This window comes from Plectrocnemia conspersa, unplaced genomic scaffold (assembly GCF_051122295.1).
Source record: "Plectrocnemia conspersa isolate PC_06_02 unplaced genomic scaffold, ASM5112229v1 ptg000013l, whole genome shotgun sequence".
In the NCBI taxonomy this organism is placed as follows: Eukaryota; Metazoa; Arthropoda; class Insecta; order Trichoptera; family Polycentropodidae; genus Plectrocnemia; species Plectrocnemia conspersa.
In genome coordinates this window covers 14,800,013-14,818,220 of record NW_028277177.1, presented here as the reverse complement: position 1 = coordinate 14,818,220, position 18,208 = coordinate 14,800,013, and the positions used below count along the sequence as shown (strand labels likewise).

The 18,208-nt window shown below is 31.5% G+C and overlaps 1 protein-coding gene across 4 annotated transcripts in view; it reads left to right on the top strand.

The window, feature by feature from the left end:
- kek3 (leucine-rich repeat, immunoglobulin-like domain-containing kekkon 3 protein) overlaps positions 1-17,331 on the top strand; it is a 216,922-nt gene extending 199,591 nt beyond the window's left edge. For 2 of the 4 annotated variants that reach the window (XM_088201741.1, XM_088201740.1), the window contains 3 exons: positions 14,335-15,938; positions 15,995-16,473; positions 16,579-17,331. In XM_088201741.1, coding sequence (XP_088057867.1) covers positions 14,362-15,938; positions 15,995-16,473; positions 16,579-17,108 — 2,586 coding nt within the window. In that variant the 5' untranslated portion in view covers positions 14,335-14,361 and the 3' untranslated portion in view covers positions 17,109-17,331. Of the gene's footprint in view, positions 1-14,334; positions 15,939-15,994 lie in introns of all 4 variants that reach the window. The other 2 variants (XM_088201739.1, XM_088201738.1) reach the window with 1 other exon arrangement.
- The last annotated feature ends 877 nt before the right edge of the window (positions 17,332-18,208 follow it).

Here is an 18,208-nt window from a genome sequence, read left to right as displayed (position 1 = left end):
ATTATTACACAACATACTACTAGTAATATGTACGTACATACATTATGTATATATGTACGTATGTACATTATGTAAGTTGACTCCGTTCCGTTCCATGGTCGAATTGAATTAGTGATCGTAAACCTTTTCGGCCTTTGATGGATTATTCTGACGTGCGGACCGTGTCGTCTCATATTAGGCTTTTGATGATTACTGTTTGAATATTAATTTAATAATCATATCCGTAAATGCGTATACTGCAAACACTTTACGCAAAATCTCCATTATGTGCTCAATTTGTATTATATTGTAGATATTATTGAAGAGATTATATAATACAGCATATTTATTACAAATATTTAATTCTACGCTTTGACTAAAAGTTAATAAGATTCAATGAAATGACAAAATTATATTATAATTGTTTAAATATTCATATAAGACGAAAATAAGATGTATTATTATTACATTAAATAATCATATCAACCAAAATTAGCAGAATAATAGATAAAAGTATTCCACTTATTAGTGTTATTTAAAATTTGTATAGTGTTTAATATTTATATTCAATATTTTCCTGAATATTCTGAAAAGATTCTGACAAAAAAATATACGTAAAATACAGATATATAATTTGTTCTGAAAATTAATGTGGTAGCTATATTTTTTATTTAATATTTTAAATACTATAGATATTGCGTAATTATGATACAAATACCATTATAAGTGAAGATTTGCGACTTCGAAGCGAAGATAAATCATTACAGACCTCAAAGGCGATCTAGTTCTCTCCAGAGACATACAAATGTCATAGCAATAATCTTCTTGAACCGCTTGCTTTCAAAACAACATATCACGGTTAATGTTTCAACTTATGTAGTATATTATTGAAGTTATAATATTATTCATAACACATATAACGTGTCGTAATAAGCGATTTGAATAGCTCGTTTTTACATGATCGTGTTTAATATAATCTCTATAAGCAAATTATTTTAAATCAGCAAAGGATCTATTTTGATATAAGTAATTAAATTATATTATTATTCTAATTCATATGATTTAGCGGCTAATGATTACAGCTGCTCATAGCAATTAAAAAATAAAGCTGTAGGGCAAACATTTTAAGTTTTTAAAGAGGTTCGAAGGACGACGCATAAGTGGATGAACAGTACTCTACAAAAGTTATTCTAAGAGGGTCTAAAAATGCTTGTTTTTCGTCAAAAAAAATATATAACGTGGTATTAATATTGTGAAATTGTCGTTGTAGAGTTTTTAAAATCATTGATTAATCTGAATATTTATTTTACAGAAGAAAAAAAGTAATGTTTACATAAATTAAATATTGAGAAAATTGTAATACCCTAAAATAATATAAGAACAATCATTGCTATTTAAATACATATATTTTCAAATTAAATATAAGTTTTTAATATTGAGTGTTCTTAAAAGTAATTATATGCATATAAATATATAAATGCTTATTTTCTTTAATGGATTCAGGCGTATTACAAAAAATATATAATGCTATTGTATATTTCAATTACTGATTGTACGTGTTTGAATTTTTCATCATAGATTGGAGACAGAAGTTTATAAATATTTAATATTGAATTTTCACGACCACTTTGCAATATATCTAATTTATTTAAACATTCGAGATTAAGCAAATAATTTAATTGCCTTAAATCAAAAGGAGAAATTCAATATTTTTTAATTCAAGAGAAAGTAATTTTTATGCAATATGGGTACCCAAAAATAATGATAATGGCTTACAAATTTATATTTACCGGAAAGTGAAAAGCTCTCGATTTTTAAATTTGATTGATTGTCAATATTGCACAAGGACATTTTATTAAAACATGTAAATGTACAGATAGTGTTTCTTTCACACAATACAACGAGTATCATTCAATCATTAGATCAAGGCAAATAGAGCTTTTATGAATATTTTGTGTATATATAAAAAATATGCAATAACACTTACATTATTTTTCATCCGCTATCGCTGAAATAATACCACATACTTTAAATTCTTGCTAGAAAACAGTATGGTCTGAATGTTTTACAGTCAGTAAATTAATAATAGGTAATAAATTCGTCGGAAAAGTAATATCGATTTAATACTTGCGGATATTGTCTTAAATATTGTTTTTTAAACGTCAACTAGGCTTATTTATATGTTATTATGTGGAATAGTATTTTTAAGTATTATTTTGTGGCCTTAGTTGACCTTTGTTTAATGACAAAAATTCTACCTAACCAGGGAATAATATGAGTATTTTTTATTTAGAACAATATCAATGGAGCTGCATATTTTATAAATTTAATATAAAAATAAATGCAACAGCTGCTACTAAAAATATTTGTGTAAAGGGTGACATATTGGATGTCAATCAATGCCAGAGATGCTACTAATATATTGTAAAATTTTGATTGCTAATAGGAACCGTCTATTTATTTTCGAAAAGCGCCATACTGTGTAATTTTCTAGATTCCGTCAGCAATCAGATAATTCCTAGGATCTCAATGGAAACGTTTTGATAAGAATAACTTTCAATGAATATGTTATAATCACACCTTGAGAGCAAATAAAAGTTTTTTCCACACATAACGACGTCTGAGATAAATCTTTGAAGATAACGGGCTTTGTTTTGAGAAACTTTTTGACGATCCGTCAGTGTTTTCTATGATTTCGGCATCTGTTACAACCAAACATAAATCTAAACCTTATTTGTATATCAAAACCCAATGTTCATTTGGTTAAAGAAGAATATTAGTGCATTGTTTTAAAAACTTCATGCGATGCTTTTCCTGAAGCATTGATTTGAATATTATCAGGATCAGAACTGTTAAAATTGAACCATTATGCTTTTCTCTTAAAATTGATTATTGTTTTGCAGATTTATTTCAATTAAATTTGCTTAAAATAATCACTTCTTATTAATGTTTTTTTTATAATGTAACTCTTTAATGGATCAACTTAAATTACAATACGCGCGCACATACGCAGTTACATAAAAATTAAATTACGCTCCAGAGATTGCTCCAATGTTTTTAATAACGCAAAATTGTTTTATATAATAATAAAAAAATAATTTAAATATTTTAATGTGTGAATATTATAAATTTTCACTGTACGAGTCCCGCGCGACGTCCGTCGCTACGCAAGTCACGTATTAAAGCACAGAGCGCCGGCCGACGTAATCAATTTCAATTTGAACAATGTTTCTCAAACATCCCGGCGTCTGCCAGGAAATAAGATACAAGTTTGGGTCGTAAATTCGCTCCAAATTTCTCTGGTTGTGCATCACCGAAAAGGCGAAACTGTTTCCATTACAGAATTTAGCTATAAAGAGCGAACGCGTCAGGTGCTCGCCGTGTCGAGGCAACGGAAGACACTGAAAACGACTAGTTAAGACTCGTTGTCTTCTCCTTCATTAAACCTGCTGAATGTTTAGAATAATTGAAGCGACGGAGCCATCTAGAGCAAGTGATTAATATTAATTATAAGCGATGCTGCATCTGAAACTTTAGAAGGATAAAGCTGGCGCTGTTTTAAATTGAGCAAATTTTCCTATTTTTAACTACTTTTTTTTTTACTTAAAACACTTTTCTTAATGCTTGCATTTTTCGTATGTAATAATAATATACTTTTAATATTTTATTGTATCTAACCGTTACGCACTGAACATATAATAAATATCGTTTTTATAATTTAAGCCAGCCGTGCTTTGGTCGCCGACACTTTTGTTGTTAATTGTTTATTTTGTTTGTATGATGGGATTGCAAAGATACTGCATAACTGGCCAAATATTAACACAAGCTTAAATTATTGGAGGAAGTAAAAAAAGGTCTGCACTTGACAATGCGCGTCCACATGTGGCTATATTGACTTTTGATAAAATCAAGGAACTTGGCTCGAAAGTTTTATCCCATTCACCTTAATATCCAGACCTTGCTCCTTTCAACTAATACTTATTTCAATCAATGCAACACTTCCTAGATGAAAAAAATTAAAATGGGCGCAATCGGAATATTTGGAATCAAAGCCTCCAATATGCTAATGGAATTAATAAAAGCTGACAAGGGGTAGGATAAAGTTACATCTTTTAAAGAAAATTATATTTTTTGAGTACGAGCTAAACTTAGGTTTATTTTTAATTACTCATGTTAATTTCGTCCACGTTTCTGATGTCTTGTTCTTATTTATATGTAGGTACTAAGCGTTGACTAAGTACCTACATATAATTAGGTATATATATATATATATATATATATATAATATATTTAATAATTTAATAAATAAATATAAAGTAGTCAAAAAATTTCGTAAATTACTATAACGATTACTGTTAGCAATCAAAGAAAACCTGATCGAAAAAAGTATGTTTAAACATGGTTTACCAGCTCCTTAATAATGATAAGCTATGGAGGATCGGTGTGGTTTGTATTTATTACCACCGACATCGACCCTCTTAAAATATCGACTTAAGCTTTCATATCCTGCCCTAGGTAATATTTATGTAATTAATTCCAAGTTGTATGCAATGACGCTTTAACTCGACAACTTAAATACAAATTATATATTTAACATTTTTTGGCTTGTAAAACCAGGAAAATGTGTTATGAATTCAATGGTAATATAAAATGAGTGGCAGACTCACTCTTGTAAAAATACTATAAATATTTTCATAACCCTTTCGATCGCGTATGTTCTAAATGTATTTGTCACTGGTTAAAATTATAATATATATAACTCCCAAGTAAATGCATATTATTGTAAATTATACACTCAAACATACGTTAACCATGGTTTAATTCGAATATAATTAACTACGGTCTTATCTCTGATAACGTACAACGTCTTATTTGTGTTTGCATTGCATTATCAGCGTAACAATATTAATCGAATGTCACATATTAAATCGACATACGGGACTATTGATCACACACGAATTGTAATATCGTATTCGGACCCTATTCATCCTATGGGCTAGACGATAATCAAGAACCTATCTTATTAATATATGTATGTTATATGGTTACATAAAACAGAGCTGTATAGCAATAATATTTGTAGAGATGATCACCTAAATTTCTAAGCCATGTTTTTGACCAAAATACCGTTTATTGCTTTAAAATTTACCCTTTAGCTGGATTATACTGCGTGGCTTATATTTGTATGTTGCTTGCAATATTTCCACAAATAAAAGCCAGCAGTTTTGATGTCTAATTAGTTTTTGGATTCTATTAATATAAAATACGGTGTTTATTTATTAACATATTTTTTGAACCTTTTGGATTTCACTTAAATTAAATCTTTACGAAATACTTAAATTCAATAAGTAATGAGTCTAGAGTAAAATTTAGTTGAAAAAATAATTTTATAACGCAAAATAAGATTTTTATATATAATAGATTGATTATTTCGTTGATTACAATGTTAAAAATAAAATTCAGAAACGAACATTGATGTATAAAAATAAAATAATTACCAAAAGCTTTAAAAACATTAAATATAAATAATAAATTAATTACATTTACATAGATAAAATATTTCACTTTCGGAAATATTGAAACAGGTAAAAACGAATTATGATATCTACGCAGTCAGGCGATTAAGCTTGCTGGGAATAAACGTGGAAGGTCTTTTACGTGATAGTAACAATTTAATTCAAATTAAGATTTTATTTCAATAGTTACAATGGCAAAGTTTCAGTTTAGGTTTCAGTCTGAACTTTAATACAATTTAATTCGATTTTGACTGAAAATAATATAATCACTATGGTTGGTCTTTAAAATATCTACACCATACGAAAAAATGGTAAGCATCCAAGGGATACCGCCCTGTTGTTGCAACTTACACCTCATTTCGATATGGCTCTGCATCCATACATAATACACAAGGTGAGTGATCCAAACAATCGGCGTCAGATTGCAAGTGAGGCACGCGCGTTCGTATCCCAGGACTATTGTATCGGCTGTTAATATCTCCTCAGGGCTCCGATACGGAATCACCTGGCTACGTAGCCTTAATCGTCGATTCGAGCCACGTACCACGCAAAGTGGCTTAACTTTAGGCACCCCCGGTAGTCGAACGGGATAAATCATGCTGAAGCGTGTTGCTGTTCGCTTTTAGCCTCTCGTCTCTCCCTCTCTACATGACTCGATATTCATAACTCGATGGCGGTTTGAAGTCGTATCCCGACAAATCCCCGCTTAATACGCGGCACCGGGGATGATGAGGCTATCAAGCCGGAGACGGATTTAAAATTAAGATAAGGACGCGACGAGGAAAGCTCAAAAGCGCAAATAAATTAAGTCGTTATGTATTCCCCCTTCGATTTTGAGGGGCGACGCCGTCGAAACGACGGTGGTTTATTGCGAATCCATAGGATCACTGAGAGTGTTTGGCTGGTTATGTTATATATAAATAAATCATTTATCATATCGTGGGCGTGGAATGAACGATTTTTATGCTGGAATTATTGCAGTCGTAAAAACAACGGCAAAAATATTTTATGCCGCTCCCATAATTGAGTTTTTTTGGGAATGAAAAGCTGAGAGATTTGATCTGTTTTCGCTTTAAAATAAATAAAGCATGTAAAGTGAAAAACTATAAAAAATATTTTATGCTCATATTATTAATATTTTTATGATATTCCGAGAGCGTTGACTCAAATGCCAAAGCATATGAGTTTTCTTTGCAAACTCTCATCTTGTTGCTTATGCAGGATTAGTGGATAAAATATGTGGGGGAAAAAATCTTTCTGACGATATAAAGATTTTTGGAGAATCATTTCTAAATTTAGTATATGTAATATAAATTATAATTTTAAATATTACTTTAATTATTATCAGTATATTAGAATGCTATTTTTGGTGTCAGTATCAGTCGCTATTATTGTAGTGTCATCGGCAAATGTAGCAATTCTTGTTAATTTTGATTGAGGAAGGTCTATCGTGTTTAACAAATACAGTATCAGTCTAAGATAATACCCTGAGGCACACCCTATAATATTTCGTATAGTTTTATGCTATATTTTTTACAATTATTTTAAAATAATTTACAAACATTTAAATTTTAAAGACAGGAATATGGAAGTTTTAAATTCATTAAAATTACAGCTGCAATTACAGCTGGTAGTTGAAAAAATAAAGATTTCTAATTTACACTCTGAAAGAATTATTTGACAATATACGTTTTATGACCGACTCTAGGAATAACGATTAGCAAACATTTTGTATAGACTTTCTCGAATTTTACTGGTCAATATAAAATTATAGATGCAAGAAATTATTTTAGGAAGACTAGCAAGGATTCGTAATTTTTTAAATACTAAAAATATAATAAACATACGTTAAAGATTTAGGTAGGAATAATAATAATATCCCGTATATAAATTTCTATGTTTTAATAAATATTTTGTCATTTTTTGTGTTAGTTTATACATCAATTATTAAGTGAAATATTATATAACTGACATGTTGTAATTTTGCTATAAATTTTAATTAAAGTATTCTCGAAAAATGTTGACATATTAAAAATATGTATTTATAATATTACAGCATATATTATTGTATATTGAAAATATTGGTAAATCAAAATTTATACATGTCAATTATATAATATTTCAGTTTATAATTTATGTATAAACTAATGCAAAAAATAGCAATAAAAATATATTTTACTTTTAAATCTGTCTCCGTTCAATGTTGACTAGGTATTTATATGATATAAGGTTACATTACTAAACCTATGGTAATTTGACAAATGCAATTTTTAAGACAATCAAGATAAAAACCTAACTACATCAAATAATGGTGATCACTTGATTAAACGCCGGCTTATGATTAATTTGTCTGATTTAAAATTATTTCTGATTTTAAAATGTTATAAATATTTTTTTCTTTATATAGCAAAACACGTATTATAAATGTATAGTATTGATTCTACATATCACATTTATTTGAAAAACTTTAGAATATTTAATATTGTTCTGAAAAAATCTAAAAATATATATTATTTCATTATCACTATATCCAGAGCGTTAGCAGTGTCAACCTTGATCAGTAAAGTTAATAATTTTATATTAATTATTCTGAACATTATTTTAACTTTCTATATTATTATTACAAACAACCTTTTCCACAAAATCCGATAAAAACGTTCGTATCACACAAACATGTATACATAAATGTATGCGAATACACGTATACGTATCGCTTTGTTTTATATCCTTTTTATAATCGTCATTATTTCTCTCGGCCAGACGGATTTCTTTGGTTGTTGTTTGGTTGTATTGCGGTGGTGTTTTTTTCGACTGTTTGCCGAAACGATAATGACCGCTGCGGTGTCTCGGAGAAAAATGGTCTCTGCCGGCGTCTCGACCTGAACACGGGTCCGGGGCTAGGGTCTTGTTACGGATTATCTTTATCCCCACGGCTATGGTTTGGCACAAACAAACAAAGGTCCACATCGTACTTAAGGGAATAACGCCCAGGACTGCTCCCATTGTGCCCCACTTCAGAACATTTCCATAACCAAATAGAAAATTTCGTTAAATTTCAATGCGTCCATGACTATTATACGGTCTCTCAAGATCATCGACGGTCGACCAACGAAATTATACGGTGGTTTGCGATTGGCTTATATGTTGTTATTTGAGTCGAGGGCAAAATAAACTTTCAACATTAAAAGGGCTGTATTAATATATACAGATCAAGCCCATAAAATAAAAAGTTTCTGAGTTGCTGAAAATAAATTTAAATAATTGCCTTCGATTCTGTAGTGTATTCTCAACATATGCGTACGTGTATCTGTATAAGATATAGTTATAATTATATTCTATCCTACCCGTATTTAATGATAAACCTAATCCGAATGGCAAAATTTTAGTAAGCAACTAATCCTATTTTGCCCTTAGCGGTTAAGTTAACAAATAGAATAGTTGCTATTGAAAATCCACAAAAAATGTAATTAGCTATTACATCTTCAAAATGACAATGTACTGATGTAAGAAATAATAATTGCTCATAATTAATTCTAAAACGCTTCAATTTTAAAATACAGCAAACGTATCATAATCAAGAATTTTTAATGATCTGAGTTTAAAATCGTTGTCAACAAACCTACGTTGATTGAAGTACTCAAAAATAATATTCAAGCGGCAATCGTTATGAGAAACGCTCTTGGAAGGACTTGTATTTTTCTGACAGCTAATGGAAGCCATTTATCTGACGTTATATTCCACAAGTAATTGCAAAGGCAAAAATGAATTAATGTAAAATATTTATATGATAATTATTTTAAACTATAAAAGTCCAGGCGGTTATATATGTTTTTAATATTATCACATACTCAGGAACTCTTTAGTGAAACAACATAACTTTTACTTCTTAGGTATGAGCATATTTAACGTAGCAGGTAGTCGGAGGTTTTATATTTGTATGGTTTATATTATAATTTCTCATACTTTTCTATTTCTATCATTTAAATACCTTTACTCTTTTTCGTGCTAAAATTAGCGAATATATGATTCGTCAAACTACAAGTATTAAGTTGGTATGTTATCAAGTGATCTTCGCAAAAGCTGAACTAATTGGTTATAATTTAAATCCTCAGATATTTTTTTAACGATCATATAAGGATTAAATTTTTAAATATTGTACTAAATGGCAGTAATAAACTGACGGGACGATAGCTAATTGATATTGTAAGATCTTAATCGGACTCTTTTTACTGGATGAATTTTAATCGGTTTTCCAAATAGTTAAAAATTCCTATCAGATAAGCAATTTTTAACTCCAGGAATGTGTATAATCAATGTGTTATATAACTATTTACTTTGTTTTTAGTTTTGAGATGTTAAAAGTTTGTACGAGTTAGAAAAAGCATTAGTTAGCATTTCTGTGTTGCACTGAGCTAAGATGTTTCCAGTTTTTAACAGTGGAATTTTTGTATGTTTAGTTTTAAACAATTTAGTTATTTTGTTCAATGAATTATCTGCAGGTTTTAGTTTTTTAGGTATCGCTTCTAAAAAATTTATCACAATAATCATCTGTGAATTTGCTTATTCAAGTTTTCAATAGCGAATATAAAGTTTTTGCCACCGCTTCTTCATTTTATTTATAATTTATATTAATTCAATTATCAATGGAGTAAGTTCAATGGAATTTCATTTGTTTGTTTTAATAAATTAAAACTATCATTACATGAGTTTACCCCAATGCGTCACAATGGTTGAAAATAATAATTATATTATTTCAATATGCAAAAAAATATATAATCAAAATATTAAATATAATAAAATATCAAAATTAAATGATATGAACTGGACCAGCTCTTCGTAGCTGACATCTGACAGCTGACAGGTCAATGTGCAATGTCAGCGAATTAAAGATCCGGATGGTGACAATCATAGGCGAGTAGCCCCAACGCATATCAAAAAAGGACGCGATCGTGATTCTCGAAGAGGTTCTAGAACTCAAAACTGGAATTCTTCGAGAATAGCTGGATTGTCGACAGCACCCTTCAGTAGTTTGAAGAAATGCTTAACGATATACATCTTTCTGCGAGTATCCCAACGCTCCTAAAAGAAAGTCACTGGGATATAAAAATCAATAATAACCATATACCCTTTTATAAAGGTATCTTAAAAACATTTTAAAATATTTTCGACTAAAACGGAATATTTGGTTATTCAAAGATTTTAAATTATAGATTCCGATTCAAAAATGCTACGAACTAAGGTGTCATAGAGAACTCGATTAACTGACGTTGTGTATGTGTAAAGAGAACCTCCATTTGCTCTCAAAAGTGATTCTGAGCTCTTTAATGGAAGTTTCTTTAGCCAAAATGCTCCCACCGAGATCGTAGAAATAAACTGATGGCGAATTAGATCAAGAAAATGACACCGTATGGCACTTTCCGATACTAAAGGGCAGATGGTTAACGAAAGCCCATCACCATAGAGAGTTTAAATCATTCTGTAGAGAGGAGTTCACAACAGATCAAATGCATTTATACAACTTTAAATCATCTGCGTACATAAGAAAATTTGAATTTGTAACTGCCGTATTTATGTTATTAATAAATAGCAAAAATAACAGCAGAGAGCCCAAGTTGGACCCTTGAGGAACCCCCGAAGGGGTGAAATATTATTTTAACAATCGGCCCAGCTACTCTTCAATATAAAAATATTTATTTAAGTAACTGTTAATATACATAATGTACAAGCTGTAATAGGGGTATTTTTTTGAATCACATACTTTGTAATAGTATTTTAAATTACCCGAACGATTATTGACTATCAAATCTGATGATTTATTTTGAACAACTACAAGGGCATATATTTTAGAAATACGAAGTTCATATGTGAAAATAATTCATGCATGTGAAATGAACACAAAGCTCCATGGAAAAGTATTTCTTCGCCACGTAGGAAATGCATTCCAAATTCGCTCCAACGCTGGCGCCCTACCGTTTCCAATGATACAATGAAATATTGCACTGAAGCATCGCATAGAATGGTGCGAATGTAGTGTGTCGTTAAGGCAATAATATATACTGGATATACATTCGAACGTTCATTTTTTGTCCGAAAGCGTTCAGGCGTCGCATCCGGCTTGGTCCCGGTTAATTTTTCACGATTCCGGTTCAGCGGACACTCGCCCGTCGGACCGAAAGCGAATATTTAAGAGCTCGAACGAAGGCATCCAAGGAGGGCTGTAAAATATATATAATACATGCATGCAGGGCCGCTTCTGTGTGCGCAATTGCCCTGCAGCAAAGAAATTTATTGGTAGCACAATTTTTTTATAAAAGCTTTCGAAAATGTTTTTCTTAAGAGGTGTGTAGAAAAAAATGAGCTGCAGTCATTAATTATATGATTTATAATATAGTAGATAGTCTTGTAAGTAAACTAACTAAATTACTCAACATCATAAATTATCAGAAATATCTTATCGATACTTCCACAACTTTTACCTAATTTACTTTTTGTTACCATACAAAATATTTTTCAAAAATTTGATTTTGTAAATTAAATTTATTTTTATACTCACTGCACTACTTGCACCTATCCGAATACGGCCCTGTATATAAACCCAAAGCTCTGATAGTCCGTATATATTATAGATATAGCATTCGACATCTGTTTTTCTGCTCGAATATTATGCGTAGTCATTGGCGAATTTTCCGGGCGAACGGAAATATACGAAAATTAAGCTCAGCGGTTGTGCCGAATAAAGAAAAGCTCCAATCGAAGGCGAGGAGCCAAAATTGTGCAAATACTTTGAACTCGTTCGAGGAATTCGCATTGTGTGCTTAATAACGCATGCGAAACAGGAAACATTAGCGGCCTCAATTTGATTCAGCATTTTTAAAATACTTTTACAAAAATATTCACCGGCAAAAAACCGAGATATACAAATATATTTATAAAATATCTTATTTCATGTGAGCGTAAATCTTGAAAAAGTATCGAATTTACACGATGGCGTTAAATTGCGTTACGTCAAATCGTTTTCGTGTGTCTGATCACGAATTTACCAAAGTTAACATAATCTCTCAGTCTACTGAAAAGTAACAAATTAACAGCATCGTATAATGATTGAATTTTGTTTGATTGAAGATCGGCTCTAATTGCGATAAATTTCTCTTTGAGGTTTTAGAACCATCGAGCTCTTAAGCTCCCTTCTAAATGGAAAAACGTATAACTATTAGAAAGCTTAAATGAACTTTAACGTGTAATGGACATCCTACGATTGTAAAACATTAACTAGAATATGTAAAAGATAATTTGATCAATAAAAAGCAATATTTTATTATTGCGTTAGGGTAAATACATTTATTTGTATTTATATAAATAAATTATACAAATAAGATCAGTTAAAAAATAAAATTTCAATTATATTTATAATAAAACAGAAACTGTTTTATTACGAATAGTCTCATAAATTCGAAATTTTATTTTGCTAAGATGTCGTACACTCCTAATATTATATTACAAGAAAAATCAAAATTGGTGTAGAAAGTTTTGAAATTAAAAATATTTTATGATTGGCTGAAATTATTAGAATTGAAGTATTTCTTTTAAAATTGAAGTACTATTACTAATTTTATTTACATGGTTAATGAATGTAGAGAACTTTTTTATGTACTACTATAGCATTATTAATAAAAAAAATAGTTTATTTAACCATTTATTAATTTGCTTATTGTAACTATCACTATATTTTATTATATTATAATTATATAACTTAAATAATATGATAATAACAAATACGCTTACAGTTATTTTAAACCCTTCTTATAGTGTAATATTTTAATTTAAAACTAGTTTTACTCCTCCATTTAAATATATTATTGGCAAAAAAATAAATAGTAGCTTGATAAGAAAAATAAGACAGAAATATTAGATTATATATACATATATTTCAATTTTTATAATATATATTATATAATATTATCTATTTTTTAACTATAAAATATGTCATGGTAGTACTAAATTCATTATCAAAATATCATCACAAATTTGTAAATCTATTTATATTCACAAACTTTCATTTTCCCGTTGTTTCTAAATTTATAATTCAGTATTATAACTTTGTAATATATTGTATTATAATTTAATCTGTGAAGTTATTTTATTTTAAAATTATATTACTTTTACTTAATTTTATTACTGATTAATTTATTATTTAAATACTATAAATATTCATATATCATCCATATGACTAAGTAAAAATACATAAGTATCGCTTATATATGAGCATAATATTTTAAGAATTTATTCAATATTTATTTTTTATGAAATTTAAAATAAAATCCTTACGTGTTTTAAAAGAATAATAAAATAATTTATAAAGCAATATTGGAAAATTACGCTTTATGCTTTTTGCAAAAATCAAGAAGGAAATCGTCGATTCTGAACGTTTCATTTGGTCGAGGCGTTTCCTTCGTAGCTGACCCTTTCGAATGCTAGATCAAAGAGAAGAGAGGATAGACCCTTCTTAGTTGAGCCGAAAAATGGGGAAAATACAATTGGTTTGGCCTTTTCGCCGCACATTTTTCTCTCTGTCTAATAAAATGCAAGTACAGTGGCCGCTGGACAACTTAATAGCACGAAACTCTGCTCTGGTGCTTTTGCCAATATACAACAGCAAGGAGCTTAAAATATACACTCATACAAAGAGTATATTGCGATTTAAACCACTGCGCTGGAAAAATCTTTTCTGTAACTTGGCGTGTTTTTTTTTAAGATTTATATTAATAAATATTTAATGCTGATTTTATATTATTTATTTTTCTTGGTGAGTAATTAATTAATATATACTTTTTTATTGCAGATGGGGAAAAAACGAGGATAGACGGCCATGCGTGCGCTGCTGCTGGCAGCTCTCTGGGTCCAGGCGCTCAGGGCTCACTGCCCTCGCCTTTGCGATTGCAAATGGAAGGGAGGAAAAGAATCTGTTCTTTGTCCGTCAGCCAACTTGACTCGTCTTCCAGCCCACCTCGACGCCGGCACGCAGCTCCTAGATCTAAACGATAACCCTTTGACAACCATCGCCAGAGACGCTTTCTCTTCAGCCGGACTTCTTAATCTCCAAAAAATATATGTAGCAAAATGTCGACTCAAAACCATAGACCGGTTCGCCTTCAGAAAATTAATCAACTTAGTAGAACTAGACCTCAGCTATAACTTTCTCTCGGCTGTCCCGTCTTACGTATTCGATTCCGTCCCCGAATTAAGAGAGCTCAAACTTAGCGGCAATCCCATACAAAGGCTTTTAAACGACGCTTTCATGCACGTGCCTCAACTCGTGCGGCTAGAGCTGTCAGACTGTCGCTTAGGCACCGTGGAACCGAAGGCGTTCAGCGGCTTAGAAAATAGTTTAGAATGGCTAAAACTAGATCGAAACAGATTGTCCGACGTGAAATCCGCAACAATCACTTCATTACAAAGCCTGCACGGCTTAGAGTTAGCCACCAATCCATGGAACTGTACGTGTAGTTTGAGACCCTTGCGAGAATGGATGCTGAAGCATAATGTACCGTATGGCACTCCTCCTGCGTGTCGATATCCGCCAAGATTGGCCGGTAAGTCTTGGGATCGAATGGAAGTTGATGAATTCGCATGCGCTCCTGAAATCGTACCAAACGAAACCGAATCCAAAGCTGAAGAAGGAGACAACGTGACGCTTAGTTGCCGGGTCGGCGGCGAACCAGTTCCGAGAGTTTTGTGGCTGTTAAGAAACAGGGTATTGGTGAATACAACATCCATTAGTGGAAAAAGGGCTTATTTAGTTAAAGCCAAGGGTGGGGCGGCGAGTTTAACGGTTTTAGGGGCCGAACCCCAAGATGCGGGTCTTTATACGTGTGCTGCTGAAAATTTAGCCGGCAGAGCTGAGGCAGTTGTAAAACTAGCCGTAGCTAAGCGCGTCGGAACTTCGAGTAACGGAAACTTGGCATTAGCCGCAGGAGCGACAGCAGCTCTTTTAGTTTTGGCTGTTTGTCTTCTATTCTTGGGAATTAAAGCAGCTCGTAATAAGCCGAGAGCGCATCCGCCACCTTGTTCTCGCCATCGATGCGATAGTTATGAAAAAATTGAAATGAATCATAAGTTCAACAACCATGTGCCATTATCTAATAACGTAATAGAAAACGATAATTTTGCGCATAGAAATGAACCTTTAAACCCAATAGCTGGAGCTATTAAGAAACGAGGCGATTATAGACACGTGCCTAGTCAAGACACAGAAGACGAGGCGGAAACGTATGATGAAGATATGGAAACACCGACACCGACGCCTACGAACGAAAATCTAGGAAATCCTAGCTGGAGATCAGTACCTCCCACGAGCTGGTCTTTGCATAGAGATCAAAGAAATGAGTTGAAAACTGACGAGACGGATCTTCACATTCCTAGACTGACAGAATATAGAGATCCAAGGTATGTTTATATGAGTTATACATTTTTACATTTTTATAATGCATTTTATATTACAGGATAGAACTCACTCCGGATTCCAATTCGTCATCCAGTCAACCGTATAATGTATTTGTCAGTAGCGATTTACAAAATAAAGTGAACAACAATCAAAACGATCCATCACTCGTTCAGTCTCAAAACCTGAGACGGCAACTAGTTAGTCCTAATAGTACAATAATCTACACGTCTCCCACTCCGTCTTCTTCAATTGCTGTCAGCAACGTGGACGACCAGAATAACGTCACAAACGATCCAGATAAAAATTACCCCGACTTGCTTGAGATCAACTCTTACAACATAAATTCATCGATGACAAACAAAAAGAGCAAATCGCCCAACAGCGCGGCGAACAATAAAGATTTTCCATTTTTCACTCTACCGAGAAAGGAACATATGAAAAATAACAACAATAATAGAAGTCATAACGAATCGGACAGTCAAAGTCCTTTGCTCCCCGGGAGTAGATATGGGAGCAGCGGCGGCGAATCGAGTATAGGTAGTAATTCAAATAGGAGGTTGTCTATCGAGTCTTATTCGCATTACAACGTCCCGAATTTTAGCAACAAAGCAGGACAGAGATCTAATAGTTTTCTTAATTTAGCTACTTCTACAAGCAGTCGAGGAGCTCCCAGTCTACCAGGATCTCCCGGAAACGCTACACCTTTATTGCAACTTAGAGGTCTACCGAGAGCCGAAATAGCTAGAGCTCCTTTCGTTGCGCCAAATCCTTCGATGCCGTTAACTTACGACTATCACGCGGCCCAATTAGAAAGATTTTTGGAAGAGTACCGCAGCTTGCAGGAGCAATTGTGCAAAATGAAAGAGACGTGCGAGACCATCAATTCGACCAGAGAAAAGCCATCGAATTCGCGATTTATCGACCCGCTTTTATTCAGCAATTGTGTCACTACGCCGTCCAGCTCTGATGACACCAACCCAAGATCGATATTGAAAAATAGACCGACCGTATCGGTAACTGCCACTTCAGGAGGATCCGCCGTGGGTGGTAACGACTCTGCATCTCCCCTAACCTTAAGTCCCAACGATCTCGGAAACACTTTATCGCCGTGGACCTCGTCCAGCAGCATTCTCAAAAGATTAGGTGGAGCCGGAGATTTTTTCCGCAGCTGAAACGCCAATAGATCGAACCTCAAGACTATAACATCACCATTATATAATATTATATACACATTGAATTAATTTAGTCTGTGATTTTAGTTAAGTTGCGTTAAACGTCGTGTAAATATTCATTGGTATGAAATATAATATATTACACAATTACCATTCGTAGTTAATGAAAAATATTTTTATAGCCAAAAAATGTCAAAAAAACAATAAACGTATTTAATAAATTGATATAGATTTTTCGTGGAAATTTTTACATAAAAATAGCTTTTCTATCGTTAATTAAAATCGCTGTACGATATTATATTATATATAATAATATTAATAATATTTGTTATAATGGATTAAAATACATAAATTAACAATATACATATTGTAAATATTATTCGTTATATAATCGTTGTTGTATTGCAAATATATTATAATGTCAACAATTATTATTCATATTTAGACTGTTGAGAAGTACATTAAAAAATAATTATGGCGATTATGGTTCGTTTTATTTCAATCACATCACCTGTAAATTAATTACAATATATTGTACGATATAAAAAAAATATAATATAGGTTAAATTTTACTTTAACCCAAAATACTTTTTTTAGTACAATAACATTATTTATTATTCAAGACCTTAATGTTTAAATATTAAATATACTAATGTTAATTATTGAATATATTTTTTACATATAGAACATTCATAACAAATAATTTTATAGATATTTGAAATACTTTAAAATTTCTCCTTTAATAAATTATAAACGACGTATCACATTAACTCTGTATTAAAATTGTATTAAAACAATTTTTATTATGTGATATTTAATTAAACATTTTTCAAGTATATTGTGAATGGAAACATTACTTTTAAAATTTACAATTATTTATATTATATATAATTTATGTGCGAGTTTCATCGACCTGCACAATACACTTACAGATCGAACAAATGAAAAGAAATATTAATTCATCTCGAAAATAAGGCTTCAACAATGGACGAGCGCTCACAGAACACGTATTAGCACATCTCTCGTTATCACTTTTAAGTACAAAAAAAGCTACTTTGTTGTGTGAATAGGATATGCGATAGACAATACGACCCTGCGCA